Source organism: Struthio camelus, chromosome 1 (assembly GCF_040807025.1).
Source record: "Struthio camelus isolate bStrCam1 chromosome 1, bStrCam1.hap1, whole genome shotgun sequence".
In the NCBI taxonomy this organism is placed as follows: Eukaryota; Metazoa; Chordata; class Aves; order Struthioniformes; family Struthionidae; genus Struthio; species Struthio camelus.
In genome coordinates, this window is record NC_090942.1 from 198,775,391 (window position 1) to 198,803,381 (window position 27,991).

Sequence of the window (27,991 nt, forward strand, 5' to 3'; positions counted from 1 at the left end):
TCAAGGCTTTGTGTATCTGAGTCTTGAGAGCTCCAAGGTCAGAGCTTTCACGGCCTCTCTGGGTAACCTGTTTTAATGCTGCGCTCCTCCCAGTGAAGAATACCTGAGTTTATGATTCTGAGGCGTTGAAGGAATAGTTACAGAAATAAATACTTCAAAGCATTCAGAATGTGTAGGCAAGAGCCTATTAGAAATGACTTCAGTGGGAACAGAAGATAAGGAGAGTTAGCCAGTCCCAAAATTAAAAAAAGAAAAAATTGAGGAAATGACAGAAACACATTCTTTATCACTGAAAATAGAAAATATATTAAGACATATATATTTAAGACATATATAAGACATATATTAAGACATATATATTAAACATATCTAGCTAAATATATATATATAAAATATATTAAACATATATCTAGCTAAATCATAAATACTTTGCTCATCCAAATACTCATGCAAAAAAAAAAAAAAGTGAAACTGAGTTAAATTTCTAAATTTAGATGCCAAAAAATAGCATGACAATGCAGGCACAAAAATCAGAGAGTAAAAGGCCAAGTAAAAGTAGCAAGAAAGCTACTTCCTGGAAAGAACATCTGTGTACAGCTAAAACACGTAACATCCATGAGACATCAGTAAAAGCTCCGTTGAGAACAGATCTTGCTAGAAAGCACTTAGAAATTTTCATATAATTGAGGATTAGGGATATTCATGCTAAGATAGTTATAATAGTGGCTAAAGAAGTCTAGAAGCCATAACAATTATCTTTGGCAACTCAGGAAGTTCAGGGAAATGTGGGAACATATAAGAGATGAATAAGAGGCAATACGTTTTGTTCAGAACAAATCGCATCAAACCAATCTAATTGTTGGGTAATAAGGGGTAAAAGGTTCTCTCAGGAGGAGAAGCAATTGATCTGACATATATTAATTCACTTACTACCCTACAAGTAAGGAAGAGAAACCTGGCTTAAAGGTAACTAGATGTACAAAAACATATTCTGAAGTTAATTATCAGCAACTCACTGCCCAACTGGAAAGACAAATTTAATAGGATAACATTGGGACTGGTCTCAGATAGGCACTATCCAAGTCATTAATGAAAATACTGAATAATGCAATTTGCAACATGCTTACTAAATGCATGAATGATTAAGCTGCAGGGGCTGCAAGCCCCTTCGAGGACAGGACTATAATTCAGAACGATCCTGGTAAACTGGAGAAATGGGGCAGGGGAAAGAAAAAAGGACACGGTTCTTCACCCAGGCAGGAACAACCAGCAGAGCACATTCAGGATGGACAATAACCAGGAGGGCAGAATTCTGTAGGAAAAGACCTGGATACTATATTGCAAGTGGTTATAAGTGGAAAATGGATTAATTGTATCCCACTGTATAGCAGTTATCGGAGAGAGAGATGTGTAAACAGGAATACCTTCTATAAAACATGGATCCTCCTGTTGTAGTCAGTGCTGTTAGGAACCTAGGCTGAAGTACAGAGTCTGCGCTTGCTTTTCAAGTCATACACAGGCTAACTGAAGGGAGGTCACAGCAACAGTTAGGAGTCTAGAAAATGTGACTTATGAGGAAGGTTGAAAGAACTGAGGTTAAATAAGAGAAGTTTGGGATGGGAGAAGTCCTCAAGTATAAGCAGCAGTTGCAAAGAAAAGAAGAATAAAGTCTTCTACATAACCACTGTGGGTAGAGTAAGAAGCTGTAGGCACAAAACACAGAAAGAAAAGTTTTCCAGTGATAAGGAGAGTTAAACACTGGACTATATTGCCCAGAACAGTTGTGAAGTTTCATCATAGCCTAAAGGTTAAGAACAGCCTAGAGAAAAAAGTTAAGAAACATTTGACAGTAATGACAATTATAACTGATCACTTCCTAGGTAAGATAAGGAACTACATGAACTTCTGAGGTCCCTCACCTATTAACGTGTTAAAAGGTTTTAGTTTATTTTAAGGGAATAGTTTCCTCAAAACACTGCAGCCATAGCTTCATCAGAAGCCGATCAATCTAGTGTTCAGATTCAACAAAGCATTTCTTCCTTTACTGATGTCCTTTTCAGATATTCAAAAAACAACATTCAATCAATCTACGGCTAAGAAGACAACTGGCCGAAACAACGTTCCAAAGTATTCAATCTTTAAATGATCAAGGATTGTACATTGGTGTTTTTCTATGTTACTTCATTAAATATATTTATTTTGCAATTACTTGAACTATTAGTTCTATAATGAGTTATCTCAGTTCTGTCCTTTTGGGTGCAGATTACATGATTGAAATCCTTCAAGCAAGGCCTGAACGCAGCCTATGTTTTATGAAAAGGGATTCATCAAATATATGAATAAGTATATAATCTACATATAGTCACGGTGTGTTTTAGGTGAATGCAAATATTCACAGAACTTTTTTTCCTAACCTGATGTTCTCTTCCAGCTGGGAAGAGGATTTTTAGTAACAGAAAGGCTCAGTTATGGAAACTACTTGCTGACTCTCAAATCCGTGCGTCTTGGAACCAGATGGTCTGTTGGAAGACATTTGATTTGATTGAATACAAAGAGGCAGCTTAGAGCAATAAGCCATAAAGATTATCCAGAGATCTCTGAGATATCACTAGTTTACAGGAAAAGTACTTCAATAATTTCAGGAATTTTAAACAAGTTCAGCATGCTGTAGGCAAACATCCAAGATACCATTAACTTGATGCAGACTGAAATATAGGTGCCCTGGAAAATGCACTTCTTTCACTTCAAGTATTAAATTGACAGGCTGCTCCAAACAAGGATTTTGTTGCACAGTTAAATATTTTGGCAGTACTTCATGTTGCAAGCCTAGCACATACTAGACTTGTTTCTGAAACTTCCTGCTGGTGAGGTCAAAAGTCTTTTAAGTTAGTGATGAGTAGCAGAGTTTTATGGGGCAAGCATAGTACAATTCCAGACGAACTGGGTTCTTATAAAAAACTTGCAAAAGATAAATATTCCTATGCTTTAACCCTGAATAGGAGAACAAACCTATTTTTATAGGCTAAAAATATTTCTGTGACTCTAGCTAGAAAATGCTGGTTTACTGATACTATTACCACCTTTTATTTTTCATTAATGTTACTCAGGTTTTGCTGTTACAAAAAATTTTTTGACAACAGTATTATATTTTTCTCATCCAGTATCAGCTGAAGAGAATGAGTTTAAAATAGGGCAAGCACAACAGCAAATGCCTTGTGCATGTGACAGAAATTGGAGTTAAACAGGCACTTTACAGGTAATTTTAAGGTCTTGCGCTACTCAGCATCATTTGCTGTTCTAGCTTTCAGAAGTGCATGACAGCAGTTCCTTTTCACCTCTTTAAAGTGAATAAAAGGAAAAATCTCAGAACGCCTGAACAGGCCTACTAAGCTCTAGGCCTGACATAATGGCAAAGGAAAGCTGAAAGACACGTCAGAAAGAAACACAGGACACATTTTCGAAGCTGAGCTGTCAGGCGCTCCAGTTAGCACTGGGTTTTTCAAAGAGTTATTTATCAGACAGTATTTTAAAGAACGTCTAACTTTAGGTACGCGTATTTCCAGTGGTGCAACGTTTAAAGCAGAACACAGGATGCTGCTCGAGAAAACATGCAGATTAACTTGGGTGAAACACTGAGGAAATGGGATGGAAAACAAATTTCTAATGTATGATGATGCTTCTTCCTCAAACCAATCTAGTCTTAAATATATCTGCAAAGGTCTTGAGAAGGTATATTTATTAGTGCTAATCAAAAAGCCTTGTATGGTCTGAAACCATGTGAACTCAAACTGCCTGAAGGTACCTGGCTGCTGTGTACACTACTGCAGGAGGCTAACCGTCCTGTAGGTGTCTCATATAAAGCAGAAAAAACAGTCAAAAAGACTTTAAAATTAGTTACATTTGAAAACAGACAATCATTCCTTAGAACAATTTGTACATTTGCCCCCCTTTTTTTTCCTTATATTTTTACAGGATGCTTATCTTTGCACTGGTGACACATATGGTTTTATAAGGGTGAAAAGGATTTCTAGTCTGTAGACTTGTAGTTTGGGATTTAAATTACATCATGGCAGCTGGATATTTATATTAATATGATTAGCTGCATAGTATTTAATCATGTTGACCTTACATAGGCATCCTCAGATTTCGACAGTTTAAGATGAAAACACAGATTAACAATAATTTGAGATGAAAAGGCTATTTCCTGTCTTTTGTAGTTATTGTTTCAGGCTATTTGTAGAGTAGAGAAGAAAATACTCTCCTTAAACTGAATCTACATTTTGTACTGTTATCTTCAAACCTGCAAGTATGAGATGCACAATATTTTTATGACAAAACCGGTTCTAGAAGACATTTCTGCATGAAAATCTGGTAAAATAATTTTGCAACATGCAAAATTATAATGGCTACAGTAACTGTTAGTTCATTACTGGTATTGTTACTAAGAAACTCCTAATAGCTATACACAATCTAAACATTTTGACTTTGAGTCTTAAACCTATTTTCTTACCTTAAACAGGGAAGAGAACACATGAAATGTATAAACTGCACAGGAGCCATCAGAATCGCACATGAGCTGGTTGATATGACTACGCCAGGCTTCTTCTGCATCATCACACGCTGCTGGTTGAAATGCAGCAAGGATGGCAGAAAAAAATGGTGAGGGAGGAGGTGACGCATTTCGATCAACATCACCAAAACTAAAGGAGAAAAGAAAATAAACTGTGATGAAGGGAGGATATCAAGGAGGTAGCAAATAAAATATGCTATAGCAAAGAGATACAATCAGAGGACCAATTACGGGGTCTTTTAAAAAATACCCATGAGCTTTCAAATTACTTTAGAAGTGTGGCAAGATGTTGGCCACAGTGAGAAAAGAACCTCCAGATCAGAATCTCTGTCATCAGGCCATTATCATCTGTCTTCTCCCATTCTGGAGAACCCATACAATGGTTTAAAGGAAGAAGGCTGAAACTTTGCAGGAGGACAGAGCCCATGAGGAAAAACACGTCTTCTGGGAAAACGCGGTTGTAATAATGTATAGCAAAACTACCGAATGCAATTCTAAAACAAAGGCACACACACACACGCACAGAGGGCTTTGCTATGGATCCTGTACTCCTCCTCTTCATGAGTAAGTGCTGATTGCACTCTAACTCAACTCTGCTCAACACTGGAAAGATCTGCACTCTGTATGGGCTTGCAGAAACATGTACTTGGGTCCAGTCCTGCTCACGAGCAGCCTCAGGAGTACGTAGATGGCATTTTTGATAATATTGTGACTTCTTATGACCCATAACTGATCAGAAAGATGAATGCATGGATTATATGACTTTGAACACTTAACTAAGGAGTATTTCAACTGCCACAAATCTTTAAAAATCCTTTTACTTTTAATGAAATACATTACGCACATAACGACTAACTGTATAGATGTATTTACAAATCACGTCTTGATTCTCCTACAAGGAAAATCTTGCTTTGTTGGTGCTTGTGATAGTTATGTAGGTTTACTGGGCATTGTCTTCTCACTACTTCAGTCATGAGAATTTTACATCTATTTTGGCCAAAATACCCATTCCTCGATGAAATGAATTAACGCCTTGCTACCACTTTGTTGTGCAGTGTAAAAGGACTTTTATAATTAATAGTTTATACCTGGCAAGAGCAAATTGCTCCAGCCTGTCAACTTTCTCTTCCGTCTCTGTCATATCCAGACTGAGGCTATCACTGCATTCAAATGCTCCTGGCAGTTCATTTGTAGACCCAGAAAGGTCATCTTCATGGGCTGCTGTATCTTGCTCTTCATGTATGGCTTCAGCCTAGGGGAGGGAATATAAAGTAATACGATGCCTTAGAAAACAGCAAAATAGTAAGTTGATTCCACTAATAACTAGAAAAGATTTAGCAAAAAGAAAAAAGCCCCTAGCCAACAGTTCAATTGCACAAAGCCATAGATTATAAATGACAAGAATCAAGTTACACTTCTTCAAAAATACTGTACTTGCTTAACTTGCTGCCTTGGATCAATACAGTTTTTAAAGACATTTCTTCAATTCAGTTCATCCAGCCAAGAATTTCAGATTTCAATGCATTTGGTAACATAGCAGGAACGTATTTTTTCAGGAAAAACAACAGAATTCTTGTTCCTGTCAGGCTGTTCTTGTAACTGATCACTTTGTAGTGTCCACACATGTACTAAAGCCTCACAAAAATACACAGGAAAAAATAATTGTCTGAAAGACTATAGGCATGTTTAGGATTGAGAATTATTTTCAGCATGTCATATTTACATAACGACACATATATGTCCTAGGAGCTGGTAGGGAGGGAAATCTGTGACAAGTGGAATTTGAAGACAGAAATGGCCCTCCAGAGGTTACCAGACCTGCCTGAGTCCTAAAGATAAATTCCAGGGATTTGAATTTCAGAAAATTAAACAAGATTTGTATCAGAAAGGACAGGATCAGAAATTAAGTAAGAGAGGTTTTTTTTGTTCTGTTTTAAAAGCAGAAGGGATAGGAATGTTCCTGAGCCTAGGCCAGATGAAATGAATCAGAGCACAAACCGTCCTGAAATGAGAAATGGAGGCTATATAGTTGAATTACCAGAACAGAAGCCAGAGTAAGTGGCAAGAAGCATACATGTTTTATGTTTCTTCAAGAAGCAGTTAGTATTAACTACTTTCAAATATGAAAAATTAGCTTAAGGTTTATTGATGGCAATGTAAGTGTATATACAAGGAAAACAGATTTTGAAGGGATTTGGTGACGGAGGAATAAAGAAGAAAAAACAGCTAACACCCACCAGATTCCGATAAAATATCCCAAAAGCAAAGTAAAAAAGTGGACACTAAATATTGATGTGGGATTGCAATACACTTCCAGAAACAGAGGAGTTTAGATAACTTGAAAAACTATAAATTAACAACATCTGAACCTTTGTATCCCTCACAATGTTATCCATCACTACCTCCTAATTCCTTATAGCTACTATATCTTAATTGTTGCAATCATTACTTTTAACAGAAAATAAGTTTAATTAATTTCTTGCCATGGGCAATAACACCTTGATTTTTGCACTGAGATATTCCAGAAGAGCCTCACTTAGTCTCTCTGTTGCTGTCATTCTCTGCCTCTATTTAAAGTTGGGATGATATTTTTTGTTTTTGCTTATGATGCAACAATCAAAGGTTTTTCTATAGCACTAAAGAAGTAACAAAAATGTATCTCTGCATTGCTGATATACCATCAGCACACTGAAAATAAAAACACAGAGGGAAACAGAAACAGGAAAGAATGGAGATTTTGTGTTAAGTAAAATCAGAAAACTTGAAACATGCACCTAAATGATTAGAAATTGGACGATTTCTTCCTCAAAATAAATATCAAACCATGCCTTTTAACTTTGTTTATGCTGACTCCGGTCTGTTTTAAGTAAAAATATAGAAGCATACATACTAGAAGAAAGTATTTTTGAGATTAAAAAAGGCTAAGGAAGCTTTCTGTGTAAAGTTTAGCAGTTAAAATATTATCCTTGTAACACTGGCAAGTGCCTGTCAACTGGAATTATGCATTTCATCAATACCAACCTTTCTCAGGACTAGCTGAATTTGCCTGAAAACCTCACAAAAAAATCTCTCCTGTGATTTTTCATTTTTTTATCTTTTCCAAAGCTTTTCACTTTTTGATGAACACTGGTGCATGATTATTGGGACATATTAAAGAGATTTTCATTTCACATATTCTGAAACCCTGGCTTACATGCAACTCATGAGCTGTGATCTGCAGTTCTTAATCCACCTACTAGTTGCTAATGCATCTGGATGCATGAGCTTGGCCACAGCCATCACCTGCAAGAGTATCTGTTCTTACTGCAGGTTCCTGAACTGAAATTTGGCCAGCTTCTGCCACTTGTAGTTGTTATGAGGTAACTTGTCTACCAACACTTGTCTTCACAAATGGTAATCAGTTTATCTTTTCCACTGCCATTCTTTTGAGGGGTTCCCCTCCTCTCCTCACCCACAGCCCCCCTCCTCCTGTGCCTTCCTCCTGCCTGGGGAGGTTTCTGACACACACAACATGCCGCCCAGCTCCAGCCTCCTTTCCTGCTTCCTGCCCTCTACAAGCTTCCATAACTTCTCCTATACGGAGCACTCTATCACTTATTTGCACGGCCGCATTTGGAGGGGAAGGAGGGCATGAGCTAGAATGAAAGCTGATGATTACACAAGACATTTACGTTCTTCCCCTGCCCCATTCTCTTATGCTGCTCTCCTGCAGAAGACACCCAGCTCCGATATGATAGAGAAAGCCTTCCTGATAAGGCAACAGTGTCATAAAGCCACAAAAAGCAAACAAACAAACAAATCAAACCCTCAGATTATTTCAGGAGAGAGAGTGAGAGCGAGGGCAGTAGATTCACCTGATCTCCCATACACAGAAGTATCAAACAGAAATATTATCAATTAGAAAATTAAAGGACTTCCCCACATTGGCAATCTTTTTACGAACCTTACATTATGTTCAGGTTGCTGCTTCTTACTCAACTGTCTGAGATAAACTGTGCTGAACACGGCTGTTTCCTTGCAAACCCTGCCCCCCACAAAAAGCTGGCTTAATATTTGATCATGAATTTAAAATTTCTGAGTGCCTGCCAAAGGCAAGAACTGAATCCAGTGCACACAACTGTACAATAGGTTCCCACATACGAAAGAATCTCAGAGAATATATGCATACACCCACACGAGTTAGCTAATTGTTCTTTAAAATCAGCTTGAAGAACAAAAGAGCATTCCCGTAGGGTTGTAACTTCTAACCAGTTCATGAATTTATCTTGTAATAAGCTAGTAGCATGTTGGTGTACACATAGTGGAATACAGTTAAGAAACAATAAATAAAATCCTTTTGATGAGGAGAGTGTAAGTAGAAAAAAGAGGGTATGAATGTGCAGGAACATATGCATGTATTGTTTATGCCACCATCATATACAGAAAGTGTGAATATACGTGCTTCCACAGATCAAACCTTTCAAGAAAGCATACATAAAACGAACGAGTAAAAATGTTACATAAAATATACTACAGCTGGAAAAGAAAATAAAAATGTCTTCACCTTGGAACTTTCAGACACTTGGAGATTATTCATGTCAGGCAAAGAGACATCAAACCTAGATGTTCCTATATTAAAATGATGAGGGTCTGCTGAGGTTGTGTCACATGATGTAGAAAGTGAGTCAATGTGATTTGTATCTTCAGATGGGGAAAGAGTTATAATCTGTTTAAAACAAAACAAAAGCGGAGAAGAACTGAGCGTACAGGTACCCTACCATACATTGCTTTTATGAACGTGCAAAGCAAATGTTGTCTTAAAGAGCAGTGATAGCGCTTCTGATAGTTGTACGTAAAGACACATGACACCCTTTTCAATATTTCTGTCATACAAATTGTATGTAAACATCCTAGAAGTGAACAACGAAAATCCGATACAGTTTGGAAAAATGGAGCCCTGTCCTATTTCTACAAGTATTAGATATATCAGAATTATTTACTACTCACTGATCATTTACACAAAATTTGCAGGTAGTAATTTGCTGCAAAGAGCAACATATCAGATTGGATGCTTCCTGTGCTTAGAACCTTCATTAAAATTCCTGTATATGTTTGCAAAGAAACAAAAAGCAAGCAACTAGCAAATACCGCCTTACGTGCCATCCCCCTACAATTTCAGCTGCTCAGGTTGCACCTAGGTAAGAGGAAGCTGAAAGACCAATGTATTTAAAAACACAACCCGAGCTATCATTAAAGTGCCAGTGAACAACTCACTAGGTCCGAGTGCTCCAGGATTTGGCTGGTGGTCAGGTCCTCCTCCTCTGATGACTCATCGGAGTCCTCATGGTTCATTTTGTTCAGGCTGGGCGTACTCCCCGAGAGCTGGCTTTCCTCCAGCAGCTGCATGTCGCACTTGTCCAGGCTGTCCAGAGAACGTCTGCGTACTCCCCAGTTGAAATTGTCCATGCTCTCGCCCTGAAATCAGAGATAGCATCGGTTTTCTTGATCTGAAACTCATCAAATACCACAACTAATCGTTAGATCAAAGTTAGCTAAAGAATGTTCTTATGTGAAGATATAATACAAATTTGATATGTACATTATTTTGCTAAGCAATAGGCTAACAGGAGCGTTTAAAATTTCCCAGCACTTCACCTGGAGATAAGAGCAGAAGCATGGAAATGACAGTTAATTGAAAATTCATTATTTTCAGTATTAGACATTTTTCATGCACTGGCTGATTTAAGAATTCATTTTTGTAAGTCCACATATACACACACCTCAATACCACTGGAGCAATGACAGGCAAAGTAAAAATTTAAAAGCAATTTTAGAAGATTTTTCCATGATGTTTAAAAATATTAGCACTACAGCTCATAGCAGTGTTTCAATCACAAAACATACATTAAGGATTTTAGATTTCTCGCATTATATACATAACCATAATGATGAGTTAAGGTAGATTTAAATGCACCTCTTCATTTAGCATGTAAAATGCAGTAACTAAAGCACTACATCTTTTTAACTATAATTCTAGGCTGATATAGCTTATTTTTGTAACTTGAAGTTATTTTGAATTATTTAAAGCTATACTCCAAGAATAACCTGACCAGCATTGACTGAGATTTCACTCTTTAAGAAGGGCACAGTCAAATTGTCCAAACATTTTATATCGACTTTCAGTTCTGATCCTACATACAGTAATATAAAGTGTGTGCATTAATACAAAATTTTTTTGTGTCTAACAATGACAAATATTTTTCCATTTGTTTCTATTTTTTCTATTTGTTTGCTTTACATATTTTTCAGCACACTGTAGCCAGTTTCACTAATTAGTTTCACTAACTGCACCAAGTCCCTAGCTCCCTTCTTCAAGTCTAGTTAGGCTCCCGCACGGCAAACGCGGGAGTATGCCCCTAACTCCCGTCATGGCCCCACAGAGGGCAAAGGGGCCTTACAAAGCAATGAAATATCCAGTTGCAGTTTTGAGCGCTTCCTCTTGATGTAAGCCCTCAACATTATATCAACATGGGAAGAAAAATTATAGAGAAAAGAAACCTTTCTTTTTAAAGTTCTGGATTGATCTTTCAAGAAAAGACTCTGTTGGAAGCAACGCTCTTGAACAAGTAAATCAATTTCTGAAAATTCAAGTTGACCATTATCTTTTAAATATGAAACCACTGAACTTTCTGCCTTAACATCATAAATGTTGACAAAACGTAGATTATAGAAGAAGTATCTCCTGGGCTTGCACAGTTTAAAACGATGTACAATCGCAGAGAAAAAGGTCTCACTTCAGTAAGGTACTTGAGCAGACTTCTGATTTTAAACACTTGAGTAATTCCCATTCAGGACTACTCAGAGAGACGAGGACTGCATAGGCACCAAAGGGCATAATCTGCAGTTAATTCCATTGCAATTTTACCTCCTTAACAATTAACACACTTGCACAAATAGATCTTATTTTGCATCACAGCACTTCAATGCAATGGATTTTGGAGTATAATTGAAAAGAGGGAAAGTTCAGCTTTTTAACACAAAGCTCACTTTTCATGAACAAATGCAAAGAAAAAAGAAAATAGTGTTTAAGAAAAAGACAATACAGAAATGCGAGAACTGAAATCCACAAGAAATACAGAATTAAGGAATGCAGTATATTCAAGAGCAAATGAAAATGAAATTGTTATGAAGCCACAGTATTAGAAGCACCCTGTGTTTTCATATCCTGGGAAAAGGATCATGTAGTAGCATGGTATGGGACTAGAAAACATCAATATTTAAGAAATTAGGTCCCTTTAAATCGTAAAAATGATTGTACAGTTCCCAACTACTTATTTCAACAAATTATTTGGCACTCCGCCCTCCCCCATGAAGGCTGGAGAACATATGCAGCAATGGGGCATGCTCCACAAAATATCAGCTACTGAACTAACCAACAACGTAAGGAAGTAAATAAGATGGCCAAGCAAGCAAAAATGACTGCTGTCACTCCCTGATCCTCATGCTGCCTAGTACAGCTACCAGGTAACTTTGCAGCCTGTGTCTATGGGTCTATTTTTTGGTGCTGTTTCATTTTGGAATGTATTAAAGAAGAAAGCCAGCAAAAAGGAAAAGCAAAATATAACGGGGCATTTATAGGACATGCAATTAAAAGGAGTGAGTGAATTAAAAGTGAGGGAAAAGGTACATGACAACTTAAATAACCCAAAGTATTTGGGTTAGTGTAACCTTGCTACAGGGGCAACCAGAATCATAGTGAATCTAAGCAAGAGGTCAACACATGTCTACTAAAACGGAGTTCTGGTTTTTGTGATCTGAAGCAGTTTTTCTCTCACAGGTAGCGAGCAGGAGGGACGACGCAGTTGAGAGGCTGTTCATTTTTATCTACAGCTGCAGCAAAGCTATCTCCTATCTGAAAAGCCACCAGTAATACGTAAGAAAAGGCACTTCTTATAGATGTGCTTTGCCAACAATGCGCCGGCGTTACGCAGGACTGCCCATGCTCGCTGCCATCTGGTAATGGAGCCGGCTTGCTGTTCCAGCCTTTTCAAACATTGCCAAACCCAGGCGGAAAGGAGAGGCACAGAAAGGAAAGTACATAGGGAAGTAACTCCTTGACAAAGCCAAAAGAACCATGCAAAACTTCCTTCAGACAAATGTTCACCCTATTGTATTGACAAAGTGCACACAGTGAATGGAGTCACACCAGTATGGTAGGGTACAGGCACTAGCACCGTGGAACTGAATAATAAGCCACGATTTCCATACATTTGTATCTTTTAGAGCACATGCATTTTTGGGACAGAGATTTTGTCGGTGCTTATGTCTGGACAGTAACTGATATAGAAGCTGTCAGAAACAGATCTGCAAAACACTTGTCCCTGCTGCTTTTTGTATCATTTATACAAGTATTTTTGTATCATTTCAATTCGTGATATAATACTGAAAAACTGCAAGTTAAGGTCCCAAACTTGCAAATGCTGATGTGCCTCTTTCAGTTTTCTTCACGTGGTAAATGATTCCAGCAAAATCAGTAGGAGTAAACAGCTGAATTAAATTAAGCGAGATCATTTGCAAAATTAGACCGATATGCAATGATCTAAACTGTCTAAAGAGGTCCCACATTATCAGCATTCGTAAGATGCTAACAGGAGCCAATATACACAGCAGAAAAGCTAGGACTTATGTATTATTTGCCCATAGAAACAAATGGCACAACCTTTACTATATTTTAAAAACTAAGTAAGCTCCTTTTCTGTGTCTACATACTACCTATGCACAAAGATATGAAAAACAGAAATGGCCCAATTTCAAAATGCTGATATTAGATTAAAATAACTTAAAATTTTTAAAGTCAATTGAAAATATGAAAAATAGATAAGTTAAAATGAAGCAGAATGTCTTTCAATGATTTGAAACTTATTTCTGAAAAAGACCTCCAAAATATTTCTAATACAAGACAACAAATGAAGCATCTGTCAGAAATGCAAGCGCGCACACACCCCCACACACACAGGCACACACTGAAGAGGGGGAAAACAACAAAACTATGATGTTATTCTATAATATAGGTTTGCAAGAAGGCATAACATATACTAGCATATCCGAGTCCATGTCTTACCTGAAGTTCCTGGGTAGCAGATATAACAGATAGAAAAACAAATAGAAAGAATCTATGTAAAATCACTGTATTAAAGACATCATAGACAAATATTTGCCTACAATTGTAAATAGTTATTACAGAAACTTCAGCTTTTCAGCCCTACCTTTTAAATTTAAAAATATCCATCACTTGCTTTCACATCTGTACTAAATTTCAAAGAGGTGCATCGTGTGATCTGGGGATGATATAACCATCACTGACCCGTTTAAATCATAAGGTTTTTTGGAAAGACTATTTGTGGTCTTGCTAGTTTACGCTTTCTAACACTGTTTTATTCATGTTTATGAATACATCAAATTCAGGCCCGATGCAAATGATAAGGTTTCAGCTGAGTCACCGGAGACATAGCCTCTTCTACTAGTTTTCAGTTTGGCCAAAATATCTATTTACTTAAAAAACAGTAAGTCAGGCTGGACTAAATCTTGGAATGCAAGATCTGAGATTCATGGCAGTTTTAGACATGTATTAAGTAAATGGCCACATTTTCAGTTTTACTTCATGCAAAAATAGAGATGTTTGATATCTGTTCCACAACCAATTTGGGACAATTAGTATATTGAGTAATTCAGGCCTCAGTCTTGAAGCTGGCCACATGTGTGCAAATCTTGGCAGAATCATACTCTATGAAGGTAAAACCTTTTGAATGGGAGTTGCTCTGCACTGAATGCCAGGGACATTCAGTTGGCGACCTCTCTGCCCTACGCCAGTATAAACAGTACTAACAATCTGCTGGTTCAGTGACAATTTTAGTATTTTTTCTCCTTCTCAGTAATGAATGCCATATTTTCTTTAGAAAATTTTATACGATAATATATACATATAATACTCATATGGTTTTAGCTGGGAAGAAATTCTAAATGTTACCCAGTGGACAATCAGTAATCATATCATAATTAGTCAAAATTATAATCCCATGCCCTTGTAATATTTTGAAAGTATTTAAGATATAGAAAAGACTGCAGCCGGTTTATTTTTCTGACAGTTACTTGGCATTGTTGTTTTATCATTTATCATTGTCTGGAACATTAAAGCTCCTTCATAATACTTGGCCAGTGTATTTTCAACCACTGATGCCACCTACTTTTTTTTTCAGCAAAGTGATAGGCCACTGTGAGCCGAAATTACCACATTTTGATATGGAGAGTATATGGAGATTCTAACTTGGAAAATAAGGACTCTGTGTTGACTCTCTCTATTCCTTCATCCTTTCTCTTCATTGGAAAAAAATTAAAAATCACAGGTACCTTAGTTCACAGCTGAGGGGTCTGTTTACCTTAACCAATACTTCTCTAAATCTACTGGTGGGAATGCCGATTATTTCTTCTTGCACACATGTTCTTCTTAGGGCTAAGAGTGATGCCTGAGATGAGTGATTTGCCTCATGTCAAAATCCGAGTCCGGACTATGACAAGACAATTTACTAAACCGTTAGGCTGACTGAGCATTTGCACTTTAAGTATTTCAAAATAGCTGACAATTTCTAAAGTCTGAAATAGCAATGACATTGTTAGACTTGTTTGGCAACGAATAGACTTTTTTTGTCCTTTTCCACCCAAATGGAAAGAAACACTCCAAGTCTGATGTAAGCAAGGTTAAAAGGTGTAGCCCCCTCCAAACTGCAGCACTTCTTCAACTATTTCCCTTGAGCAGTTTCAGCTAAAGGTGAGCTGACAGGGTTCACCTGCCAAGACTTGACCTAGCCCTCAGGGTTCTGTTTAGCTCCTGCAGGAAATGATGAAATCACTGACACCTAAGCAGCGTGGAAGGTACATCTCTCAAAGCGTCAGTGATTTCATCAGCAGTTGCAAGAGTAACAGAACACCCTGAAGGCCTGAATTCAAGTTTTAGAGGGTTACTCATGAAACAACAGATTTGAAACAATTCTATCTTACAGGCTCTTTCTTTTTAATCTGCAAACATATTTTTGTTAACAATTTTGGACTTCAAAAACTGTATTTAAGCTGAATTCACTTAAAAGTCACAGAAACTTGATATTCATACCAGTAGTAGAACAGAGGCTTTATCTTTCAGTAACAGTTTTGCAGTGTTTCCTAAAGCAGATTTAGAAAGGAAGGGTGTGGTCGCCTGTTACTGTTTTGCTACTGAAGTAAACACTATGTGCACATTATAAATAATCTTAACTCAAAGTTCATAGTTATATAGTTAAAAGTTTTATGTTACAAAAAGAGTATAGAAATTAGTAGAAGGAATATCAAACTGTTTTTAAAAAAAGCTGTTTCAGAGAAAATATACTGTACCTCCCCATCTTCCAGCTCAACATCTAGGAAATCAAAGTCCCTAAAGACTCTGAACTGTTGTTCACTGTTTGAATCATCCATGTTCTCCTGCTCCCTGGTTCCGTCTTCTGAAGACACCAGGCTTGTCTGGTGCTCAATCAGATCCAGATCACCACAGGAAGAAAAAATTACCTACAATTCAAAGGATTTCTCTTGTAAGAAACTGTTCCCTCTGGTTGTTTCTTCGTAAAAGCTGTAATTGGTTATTCGGAAGTCTGTATTTCCAGTACACACCTAATTCCTTTAGTGTGTATTTTTAGAACGCTCTTTATTATTTATGTTGGACAGGTGCCTTCAGATTAAACTTGTACAAAGAAGCAACTTCATACTGCAGGAACACGTCCAAGAATATTACAGCTACCTCCTAATGGCTGCAGACTGATGTTGCCTAGATGTTTGTATACGTTTACCGGAACAAAAATCAAAGAACTTAAGAAAGAAAGTGCTATCAATGAGATGAGTTAATAAGTTCATCAAAAAATCTTTAGCTAAAAATGATGTTTGAGAATGTGTCATGATTGGAAAATCTAACAAACTGTAATGTTTCCTTTCCTATTGAAAAATAATCATATCTGCAATTTATTTGAGAAAATGCAATGGCTCCTGTCTTGCAGAACTGAAGAACCTGTTCAACATAATACAAGTGACATATGAATAACATATTAAATTGCATTCAACAATTTTCCTATTTCTATAGAAAATATGTAATTATTGCCCATTTCTGAGCACCAGACAATAGCAATCTTTAAGGAGCAATGTTAGAACTGTTATTTAATGGAATAATCAGAACCTTCTGTTTTATTTCTGTAATTTAAATTTTGTACTTTAGAAAGGCTCTAGATTGGTAATACTAGAGTTCACTGCTCTCTACGCCCTGAGCTGGCAATAAGTAAAACCTATAGCATCACAAATTTCTCATAGCAAAATGGCATGGAGCTCTGTATTTAAATGCATCAGTGGTCTTTACGCTGAGAAATGCAGCATGGGCCAGTGCAAATTACAATGGCAGTAATGTGAATGAAGCTATGCAAATTAGGTCAGCAATTCTGGGAAATAAAAGTTCTCCATATTAAAAATTTAGGACAAAATAAAAAATGAACAAATAAAGAAATGGTCAACACAAGGCTACTTACTGAAGGGTTTTTACTCAGACCAACTTCCTGACCACACAGAGAAAGGACATGTACCAGCTTTTCCTTTGTTCTTTTCTAGAAAACAAGACATTTCCAAGTTAGCATCTTTTTAACCACCTATTCTCCTGGTGACTAGAGATATAATTAGCAATTTTCAATTAGGAGGAAACGACCACAGAATGACTCATTAAGCGCTGAAAGGATCGCTTTCAGAACAACTGTGCATACAAGGAAACATAAAAGTAGCTGTTAATTATTTTAGTGCTTATTATTTTTAAAATAGCCCATTAATTCTATTGAGCTTAGTAAGAAAACATGGATCCTGCACATCACTTCAAAGGGATAACTTGAAGCCTAAAATTCAGAACATGCCTAATTTTTTTCTGGAGAATTGGTTCTGGAGTTGCTATAGATCAGCCATATTCAAAAAAAGGCAGTAAATACATTTATTCTGTATGGTTTTATTTTAACTAGCAGCTAACCAAAATCAATAACGCAATCAAACATGACTTTCAGGAGAAGCATTCGAAAGAATCTTTTATATCTGATTTCCCAAGGAAACAAGGTTTCCAAAATTTCACTTGCTGCCTTTCTGCTCCCCTTGCTAATGTCTGAACTCACCGTTTGGTTTCAGCTAAATCTGATATGGAATTAGAGGTCTTAAAGAGGTGCGTTTCGTACAAGTTAAAAGAAAAACACTGGCTGGAAAGAAGGCAGTCATAGCTCAGTCCATTACAGAGTCAGAGAAAGGTATTCAGGGGGCAGCTGCAGTCAGACCGCCATGCTGCTGCTGCTGGAGCACTGCTCAGGGCACAGAGGCCACAAGCCTTTAAGAGCCCCCTGCGTGTTAAACCCACTGCTCCAAGAGCAACTTGTTAACAAATAGCGGGCTTCTTTAAAGGAGATTACCTGTGAGTACTGGGGTCTCTTCCAGCTCACAGGCACAAGGACGTTGGAGTTGGAACCGGATGAGGTTGAAGAAGTGCTTCGGGTGACAGCCATCGCCCTGGGCTTACCGTCACGGCTGGAAGAGCTCTGCAGCTCGTCATACCGTCTCCCAATAATTGGAGTCTTAAATGAAAAATAATTATTTGCTAGTACTGTGCTTCACGGTGAACTTAGAATGGGGCCTATTATTGCAGTTGCCGGAAAAGATTACTCTGAAGTTGACAACCGTGAGAAAAATAAGGAGTGCACCAAATTTCATGTCACTTGGTATGCATATTATTTTCCACTGTGAACTCCCGGTAACTATTGCCATGCCTAGTATCTAGTGCTTGTCTTCCTGAGTAGCTAACAGTCATAAGCAACTGTCAGACTACCTTAAGAAGTAGCAAAGAAGAAAAAAGCTATGAAATTTATTCCAAGTCCAGATTTCTCCCACATACTGTTTTAAGGGTTTTTCCTAAAAATGCTGAGCACTCTGGCCCTGTTCCAGCACACGCTAAAATGCTTTCTTGGCTTGACAATAGAATACTCAGCATTTTCTAGAACTACACCTACAAGAAACAACTGGAAGAAACCCCGTACAACATGTCTTTTTATGTTGAAATTTCCTTTTAACCCAAAGTCTCACTATTACCTGTATAAAGAAGCCCATAATGCTAACAACACTCATGCAGGTGCTTAAATATTATAAAGTGATTTGGCCACTGAAGTCAATGGGACCTTTCAGAACCATAAAGTTAAAATGTGCAGAGAGTTTGTGGGATAAAGACTGCTGCAAAAGAATTCAGTCAGAAGCTACGCATTACTGCCTTAAAGGATACATTTTTCTGTTTAAACAATTACAGAGAACAGTGGCATCCAAGTATAAAATGCTTGCGGGGGAATTATATATATAGTTTATTTACATATTACATTTGGCATAGCTTTTCCATGTGAGTACTCTAAATACAACTGATAAAAAAATTTAAAGGAAAACCCAGAATGCCCAGAATGTCACTGTGGATCGAGAAGAACTTAAGTGGCTTTCTGTTTTATAATTCTCTTGTCTTTCCCAATTTTTCAACTTTCTTATGGAACTGCAACACACATTTCAAGATTATCAAACGCAAGATGAAAATTAGGGCTTTAAGTAGTAGAATTACGAACAGTACCTCTGAAATATCAAAGTGAAACTCTAGTGTCTTCCCTGGTAGCTCCTTGGAGGCACTGTTCCACACTCGATGTATCTCCATTTTGGAAAGATCGCTGTGTTGATAGGATGGCAGAACTAAACTGGCAGAGCGAGAAACTACCAACTTCAAGATATTCAAGGCTTCTCTCCAGTGAATGCTCTAGAAATAGGTATATTTAATTAGCAGCTTCAAAGAAAGATTTACCCATAATCAAGATCATTTACACTTCACAGTCATATTTTTTTGCCACATAACAAAAATGTGGAACTGGTATAGTATTTTTTCTCTGACCCTCTCTTGTCCAGTGACAAGGTGCATACTTACAGAATAATTTCAACAGCAAAGACCGAGACCCTTGCTTAAAGAGTCATTCTTAGGGAAGTGGCCTGCAAAGTGGAAGACCTGAGTGCAAGACCAATTTGGTAGATGAAGGGTTTAAAATCAGATCTCCCACCTGAATGCTTTAATCACTCGGCATAAGTGTAGGGGCCAGTGGAGAATCCTCACTCTTTAACCAAAGAGCTGACCTGACACAGGCACTTTATAGCTACGGCTCCCAAGCAGAGAGAGGTGTTTTCCTGCATGCCAAGAGTTAGCTGCAGAAGTCTCCGCGGGGAAGTGCTTACGCCCTACCTCCCTCCTGTATTTGTTCCTGGCTAAGTACACCGTTTCCGTTTCCTCTTTCCCAGTTGCCCGCTGTTCTCAAAGTCCCATTCTTACACTGCACGTCTGTATCTATATTACTAAACATACAAAAGCCAGGGACTGATCACTGCCTCCCAGCTAAGTGATGCTAACTGGCTGATATCTGTAATAGGGCTATCTGCCATGTCAGTGCAGACTTCTCTTAGGGACACTCAGAGCAGCTCAAAACAGTCAGGGAGGCAGCTAACACTTAAAAAAGGTGGTAGCTGCAGCCTAACTCCCACCACACAAGGAGTGCAGGGTTAGGCATCTTATTTGGGGACAAACAACTATTAGGCATCAGGATGTTTATGACTTAGGTATCACAATGAACAAACTTAGTCCCCTCTCCTAATCTAGACTTAAATTTTTACAAAATAAAATAACTTTTCATAGTCAATACTGCTGAGTTCCTGTTTTAATACAGAGAAGGTAAGGTATTCACCTGTACATATTTTTCAATGGTTTTTAGCACTTCCATGTTAAACTGTTTAACAGGAATAGCTGACAGGTCCATATAGCTGAGAAGACTGTAGATCATCTGTAAGAGGGACTGCTGCATGCCGGGAAGACCCTTTTCTAGCAGCTATATAAAAAAAAAAACAACATTGAAAATAACTACATTTTGAGATGTTTCTCCTCACAGAAAAAGTTACTAGTTTCATAAATACCATCCGTACCGTTAATCTTTCCTCACCCATTGATTTTGCAATGCCATTTTACAATCATTTTACAAGTGATGATGATACAAGTGTGAAATAATATATAGCTTTAAGTTGGGAGCCAACAATATTTTCATAATGAAACACATATCTTATATATATAACTTATCCAGAAAACACACTCAGAAATTGAGTAAACTGGCAGGTAAATTTTAGACTGTAACTGGGGACGAACAACCAAAAAAAAACAGGAGAATTTTTTTATTTCTACCTTTGCTGAAAGTCAGGAGAGGAAAAGAAAACCATGCTAAAGAAACAAAACTGCTAGTACTCAGACATCAATATGTATTTATCCAAATATAGTTCATTGCCAGTGTTCACGGGCTGTAACTGCCATGGAAACATTTTCTGTTAAGGAGGAGAGCAAGCTCTGTTACTGCAGAAGCTAATACAAAGAAGGGCTTGATCTAAATCCCGGAATTTTGTAACACCTGACTGTAATCCCGGAATACTAGAACCAGCCTTGGAAATGCAACTGCACTTAAACATATACATGGCAGTAATTCAGGAGGCATACAGACAGACATGCTGTGTTCATGCTGATGCACACATGTGTGAAATATCTCAGCTGAAAATTTCCTGGAAGGTAGTAGGTCCGTTCACTGGTAACCGGGAATATCCCTCCCTCCCCAAGGAATTTCAGAGGTAGTCAAATGTTGCTGCTGGAGGTTACGGGAGGTTCCAAGATTAAACTCTGTCCTTCGATGCAGGCCCACAAAAACCTTCTTCTAATACTTGTTACTAGAGATTCTAGGATCTAGAAAACAATTACATATAAAAAAAAGTACGGTGATTTTTGTCATTGGTCTTCCTTCAGAGAAAAACGTGACTTGTTATCCAAGGGGAGACTAGTCACACATTAGATGCCCTAGCTGCCCTGAATGAAGAGACTTCCTCTTTATATTGAATGAAAAGACCTCACGCGAACTGAAATGGAATGATCAGGTAGGACATATCTAACTAATCCGGCTAAATACCTTTTCTTTTGGTAATTACGAGCAGTACTTAGTGATGTGTAGAACAAAGTGGGCAAATACTATCAGTAGCATAACAGACAGAAGTTACTACACTTTACCTATTCCTCCATAAAAATAAAGCACAAATTTTAAAATTAAAGGTGGCAAGCAGCTCCAGTCCATGTATACCTCTACTGAGAGATAAAATATGTTTTACAATTCTTGTTCAAAACTGAATTATAGAGTTTTTCTTTCATTCCATTAGGATCTTGCAGAGGAAGGCTTGATTCCTTCTCTGTATATAGTTTCATATGACTCAGCATATGAGCTGATACATCGTTGTAGTCAAGGAACAAAGGCCTGGAAGAAACTACTTGGATGAGAGAAACAAGTTTTGTGCTCTCTGATGGAGGCTACTGTATCAGATAATAACTTTCAAAAAAGGAAAAAGAAATCCTGGGAAATAAGTGGGATTTTTGCCTCTATTGCTGGCTAGAAAGTTGGTCTATGGGCTTTGTCTCTGAAACCTTCTAATTTCCAGTCCAGTCCAGTCTAATTTCCAGTCCACTTTGTATAATTTTTTTCTTTGTCATTTATTCTTTGGCTTAAACAACTCTTGCCCTTAAACTCAGCACATTTGTGGATAGTACCAGTTTTTATTTGTTCAGTTTCATATATGTGGTCACTGATAGTCCTAGCGTATATTTAAATATATCATTGAATTTATCACAAAAAAAGAGTATTTCAGTATAAAAAAGAAATAGTAACTTTAAAATGCAGCTAGCAAAATAAAAACTCTTTTGCTGTCAGGAGTAACAAAAACAGAAGCAAGGTGGAGTTCTGGCAAAGCATCATTTGGGTTAGTGAGTTCCAAAACGAAGAGGTTCCTCTGTATTTGTAGACACAAATCCTAACTATTCTCAGTATTTTCTTAACTCTGGTTCATATGGACTGTTTTGAAAAAGTGTAGACTCTTCTCTAGTGAGGCTAGGGCAGGGTCTGGGGCTCCCCTGGGATCGGTGACCTGCACGCCATTAGCTACATCCCTCCTCTCCCTGCAGAAGCAGCTAGCCCAGAAGGAGGAGGAGAGCTGGGCCTCCACCTCCAAAGCAGCCTGGGCTGCTGGCGGCACAGGCTGCCACGGTGCGACTGCAGGCGACGGCTCCCTTTGCAGCACGTGGAAAGAGATGTTCAGCTGTGGGGCTATTTAGGCATTCAAACAAACATTTTCCATGCCCACTGAGGAAAGGGTAAAAAAAAGTCATCTGACAAACCACATCTGATGGATGAGAGGCCAGCTGGAAAATGCCTAATCTAGGACATTACATCCCTCACAACAGAGATGTTTTAATTTCTAGTGATCCCCTCATTTTTGATGAGTTATGAATGCTCATGCTTCCACTGCAAGCAATCCTCTAACAATGAGGAGCAAGAAACTTCTACCACAAGCACTTTACTACACACTAGGTGATTTCTTGTCTCTTCTTCTGTATTAGCTATTTAAGTTCAGGGATGATCATGGAGTTAATGAATGACTAGTTTAATATATGATGCATGTCTGCTCAGATATGCTCCTAAAATGATTGTGCTCTCATGCTATAAGGTTGATTTTTTAAATTAGGCAAAGCTCTAACATAAAATCACAGTAAGCTTTCAGCCTGTTGCTTGTATTTACGTGCCTATGCTAATTTTGGTAGCAGAAGTTCAAAGTTCTACTGCGCTATAACATATTGATTTCTCCTCATCTGTAAACTGAGATCCCCAAATATTTGTTTAGCACAGATCATCACTTTTCATGGATGTAGCTGTTAATATGTAAAACTGAGTAAGGAGCGCTGCTTGTCACTTTAAATTTTGGATAAGAACATCTCATTGAAACATCTCATTTCAAATCAGGATCATACTCTGGCTGACAAACCAAGTGCTTAATATCGGATAGGTTAAATGCAGATTTTTGTTCTGAATGGCAATAACTGAAGCTTTTCCTTCTGCTGAGAGTCATTGTTCTCACCATCTTAAAAAATTAGTGGTAGAAAGTCCCCTTCTGAAGGTATCTCTGTGTGTGGTAGGGTCAGCGTTGTAACAAGGATTTCCTTTTTTACTCTTAAGTGCTGCATGTCTCTCATGCCCAAGCATTAGGGAGTGACCTAGGACTGTTGACTCACAAGACACTCCAACCAACGGCTATAACATTTCCACTGTGGACTGCCCAGTAGCACTCTTAACCCCTTACGCTTTACATATTGACACGGCCTCCCACAGTCCCCATAGGAGAGCACACTGTTTATCCTGGTCTGGAGATCAACTCAGGAAAAGACAGTGCAATAATATTCTGATTGCTGGAAAAATAATTTTCATGGCCACAGCACACTCAAAGAGATGATTTCTTGCCCTTTCTGCCCCTTCCTCCAGACTGGAGACTACCTTACATCCATACAAGTATTCCCCAGACAGAACTCAACAGAACTGCACTCAAGATAAATATGGAGAAGGGAACGCTTGTTTACTACTCTGTCATCCTATGACGATGATGCCCTGTAAGGAATGTGCCTTAATTCTGCCCACAAAACTGCCTGATGTGCTGTTAATATGTTAATATGATGTTAATCTACAGCAAGGGGAAAGTGCAAAGGAGGAGTCTCCATACACCTGCATAAGCCCTTTTTGAGGGGAGGGAGAAGACATGGAGTGGCCTACATGGAGGTGCAGCAGCACTAGCGCATGGAGCACTCAGGAGGAAGCAGAAGAACCAGGGGAAACTGAAACAAATGTTTTCCTAAGGCTAGGAAAACAAAGGAGGAAGAGGTTAAATTTCAATTTTTATAGCATTTGTTTTTTAGCTATGTAAGTTTCTGCCTATGAAGGGGATGCTTGCTTCTGGAGGATTCAGAGTCCTTGTGTTTGAAGAAGTAGTAATTCTTCAGAATACCTAAGCCTGAAAACAGACTGAAAATCCCCAGGATCCTCTTTCAGAGTCTCACAGCAGAATCACGGCTTTCAGCATCAATCAAGATCTGATATGATTGTTTAATTCAAGCCCCCATGTGCAAACAAGGTGAGGAATTGCAGCTTGAGGCAGCAGGGCCAAGTTTGCTCTGAAGTCTGAGTGAGGATGAGTGCATTCTTGCCCTTTAGGCTTTGAAAATCTGTGGGCTGCCAACACCAGAGATGCCTGCAGAGTATTTTTAGATCCTTTGGCAGCAGGGAAGAAGAATCTGCTAAAAAAAAGCTGTCCTAAAGAAGCTAGAGAATTTATGTAATGAATATTTAACTGCTTTCTCCCTGGATGACAGGGGAGACTCAAACCGGTTCCCTGTTGTCTGGAACTGAATGGAGAAATTGGAGAATTCTAGAGCAAAATGGTTTCCTGTCACTGATCGGACGCAGGAGGCGGAAAAACAAGGGGCCTCAGCTGAAAAACAGAACTTAGCCTTGGATCCCCCAGTAACCACACTGCATCAGCTTATACTCCACACATGACAAATGTTACGAGTTAGTGATGAGGGAAGCACAAAAGCTGGCAGCAAGACAGTCCATTCAATGTTAAGATAATGCACAGGAATTTGTATCAAGAACCACATCCTTACAGAGCAGATGATATAGGGCCAGCCTGCACTTCTTATTCATGTTGCTAAACCCTTACTGGTATTAGTGCTTCTCTTATTTTCCTCAGTGGGATCTAAATAAATGGTGTCCAGTTTATCCTTGTTTTGCTGTAGACATCTTACCAGCTCATGAGAGAAGATGCTTTAAGATGCATTAGCCCAGCTCTGGATTTTGCATTCAGTATTTATTTCATATAGTAGTTTTGCTTTTTTCTGCTAATTCCTGCTCTCTACTCTTTATTTTAAAGAACAGCCACAGAATTACAGCGCAGTAATCTTTAGCAAAACTTCAGCACTTTGGGTTATTAGGCAACAGAAGAATTAAAACAGTTTGGTCTTTGAAAACTTACCTCAGCCAAATACGTAACCATGCTCAAAGTGATGTCAGCAAATGCTTCATGAAGGTAACGGCAAACCACATTTACCCAGGTGGCACAGTCCCTTGTATAGCTGTGTGTTTTATAAAGGGTCATGACATGAGCAAGATTTGAAAGCTTGGGGTTCTTTTCTTCCAGACAAACCTAATTAAATGTAAATGTCAAAATACATTAAGAACAAGGCAACTGTATTTACAAGGTTGAAGGAGGTACAATATCGAAAATAACTTTGATACCTGAGCAATCCTTTCAGCTACATCTTTACAAAACTGGTTTGGACCGTCAAAATGCTGAATTAAATGAGGAAGGAGACACAAAACATTCAACGGAAATCCTAGAAAACGAAAATACAGAACAAAATGTATAGTTGAGATGGCAGAAGCCACAGTGATCTTTAAGGTGGTATTTTGAGGGAGGTCATGGTATCATTACATTACATTACCCTCACACAGACTGTCAAATTGTTCACCTGACTGGCCACACCGCTTGAGAAGGTTTCAAAGCTAGGAGATGGCTCCTATGTTACCTGCCAGCTCCTGTCCTTACCATTAGCATAAGGGCTCTGTCTGGAGACTGGAATTCAGCTTTTTTTGTAGCAATTCACAGCTCACTTGAGGTAATCAATGAACTATGGCCAGCAGTTGTAATGGGCAGCTGTAACAAAAGCTGCTCCAGTTCAAGTACGAATTGAGAGATGAGGAATGAAGAAGCTGTAACCAAATACAATACATTTTTTGAAAGGAAAAAATCTAGACCTATGAAAATAGCCTTCTAACCATTCACCTTCTCTCATTTTACACACTTAAATAAGTGGCCTAATTTATAAGCATGATTTCCCTAGGCTTCCTCTATACTCAATGAAGAGAAAATGATACCTCCAGAAGGTACCTTTGCAGCCTGTGTGTAAATTGCCCAGCTATTGTCTGGAACATAGGTACCACATAGATGCTTAGATTTGGGTAGGCTGTTCACTGCATTCATCCTCTTACTCTAAGCTTGTTAGGACTTAGTTGTGAAGCCTGCAGAATTGTTTTAATATCTCTGCTTCTGACTGAGATTGAGGAGTAAAAGTCTGGAACAATCACAGATGTTCTCTTCAGTATAGTGAAAAGTGGTCACAACCTCAACTACATGATTCGGTATTTCAAAATATTACCTTATTTTCTTATAACCCAGCCCTCTCTCATCACTCAGCAACGTGCTACTGTAGTTTATTTAAAAAGGGTACAAGTTTTCAATATTTATATGTCTAGTAAAAATCCCGTGAAGCACTAATTTAAAATCAAAAGAAGTTGCAATATTCTGAAAGTAAGTCAATGGAAATACTGGCCAAATTAGGTTCTAGAAAATTTGACAATGCCTCTTTAAGTGTGCTTATTATAGCAACACTCAGGAACTTTATACCATGCCAGGCCCTAGAAATCAAATGTTAAAAAATATGTGATTCCTCCTGTCCTAGAACTTGTTGTGCAATACATTCACTTTTCAGAAACACATTATATTGCTATGAAATTTCCAAGAAAAACACCCAAGCCAAAGCAGAAGTACTAATGCACTACATTAGAACAGCAAAAGTGTCCTTTTTGTTTGTGTGCAGGTAATCTAATGAGGTTACTTATCAAATGTCAAAGCAACGGAAATGAAAAGAGAGAAAAGTGTATTGATTTTACCTATAGCTTGAGAGGAATCCACCATAGATATTCGCGACACTGGTGTCAGCAAACTGAAGAGCTGAAGTGTGAGATCAGTGGTAGTAAGGGAAGTGAATCCTTTCAGGAGTAGCTGCTGAAGCCCTGAGAAATCTGCCCACTTCAGCTGCCCTTGCAACTTCTCTAACTTCTCCCGGTTTTCAGCTTTATCTAGTGGCAAATGAGCCAGTAATTTATTCAACAGCCGCAATGCCATTAGATACTCAAACTCAAAATCTGATTCCATCAAAGCTACAGCAACCCAGAAGATGGTGGCCAGTAGGTTTGTTGGATTGTTAATATGGGACGGGTCAGTGAGACTGTCCTTTAGGGAAGATGAACTTCTGGTTTTAGAGGAGAGTCCTTGTTGGGTGCATGCCTGAATTCTGTCCAGTGTGGCACTGCGCGGTGGATCTGAGGACTTGTCCACATCTCCAAATTTTTTGGGTACAGAAAAGCTCCTCTGGTGCCTGCTTCGTTCAGCAGTGGCTGTGTTACTGCTTCCAGCTCCAGGATTCACATTCAGCTGTCCTGTGCTCTTCCGGTTTGCAGTCAGTTTGGTGCTCGATGTTAAATCTGGTGAAGATGAACTGAACCCAAAATATATAACATACATTGTAATGGGTGAATGCATATTTGGAAAATTGTATATATAGGATGCAAGCTAAGTACTTATCAAAATGTAAATAAATATTTA

The 27,991-nt window shown here is 38.2% G+C and overlaps 1 protein-coding gene across 7 annotated transcripts in view; it reads right to left on the reverse strand.

Annotated features, from left to right (window-relative positions):
• FRY (FRY microtubule binding protein) overlaps positions 1 to 27,991 on the reverse strand; it is a 261,215-nt gene that overhangs the window by 17,339 nt on the left and 215,885 nt on the right. For all 7 annotated transcript variants that reach the window (XM_068930110.1, XM_068930115.1, XM_068930112.1 and 4 more), the window contains 12 exons: positions 27,277 to 27,884; positions 25,843 to 25,940; positions 25,580 to 25,750; positions 20,392 to 20,532; positions 19,242 to 19,421; positions 18,052 to 18,213; positions 17,143 to 17,217; positions 15,971 to 16,141; positions 9,824 to 10,024; positions 9,114 to 9,275; positions 5,659 to 5,822; positions 4,511 to 4,700 (listed from right to left, as the gene is read on the reverse strand). In XM_068930110.1, the coding sequence (XP_068786211.1) occupies positions 4,511 to 4,700; positions 5,659 to 5,822; positions 9,114 to 9,275; positions 9,824 to 10,024; positions 15,971 to 16,141; positions 17,143 to 17,217; positions 18,052 to 18,213; positions 19,242 to 19,421; positions 20,392 to 20,532; positions 25,580 to 25,750; positions 25,843 to 25,940; positions 27,277 to 27,884 (2,323 nt within the window). The remainder of the gene's footprint in view (positions 1 to 4,510; positions 4,701 to 5,658; positions 5,823 to 9,113; positions 9,276 to 9,823; positions 10,025 to 15,970; positions 16,142 to 17,142; positions 17,218 to 18,051; positions 18,214 to 19,241; positions 19,422 to 20,391; positions 20,533 to 25,579; positions 25,751 to 25,842; positions 25,941 to 27,276; positions 27,885 to 27,991) is intronic.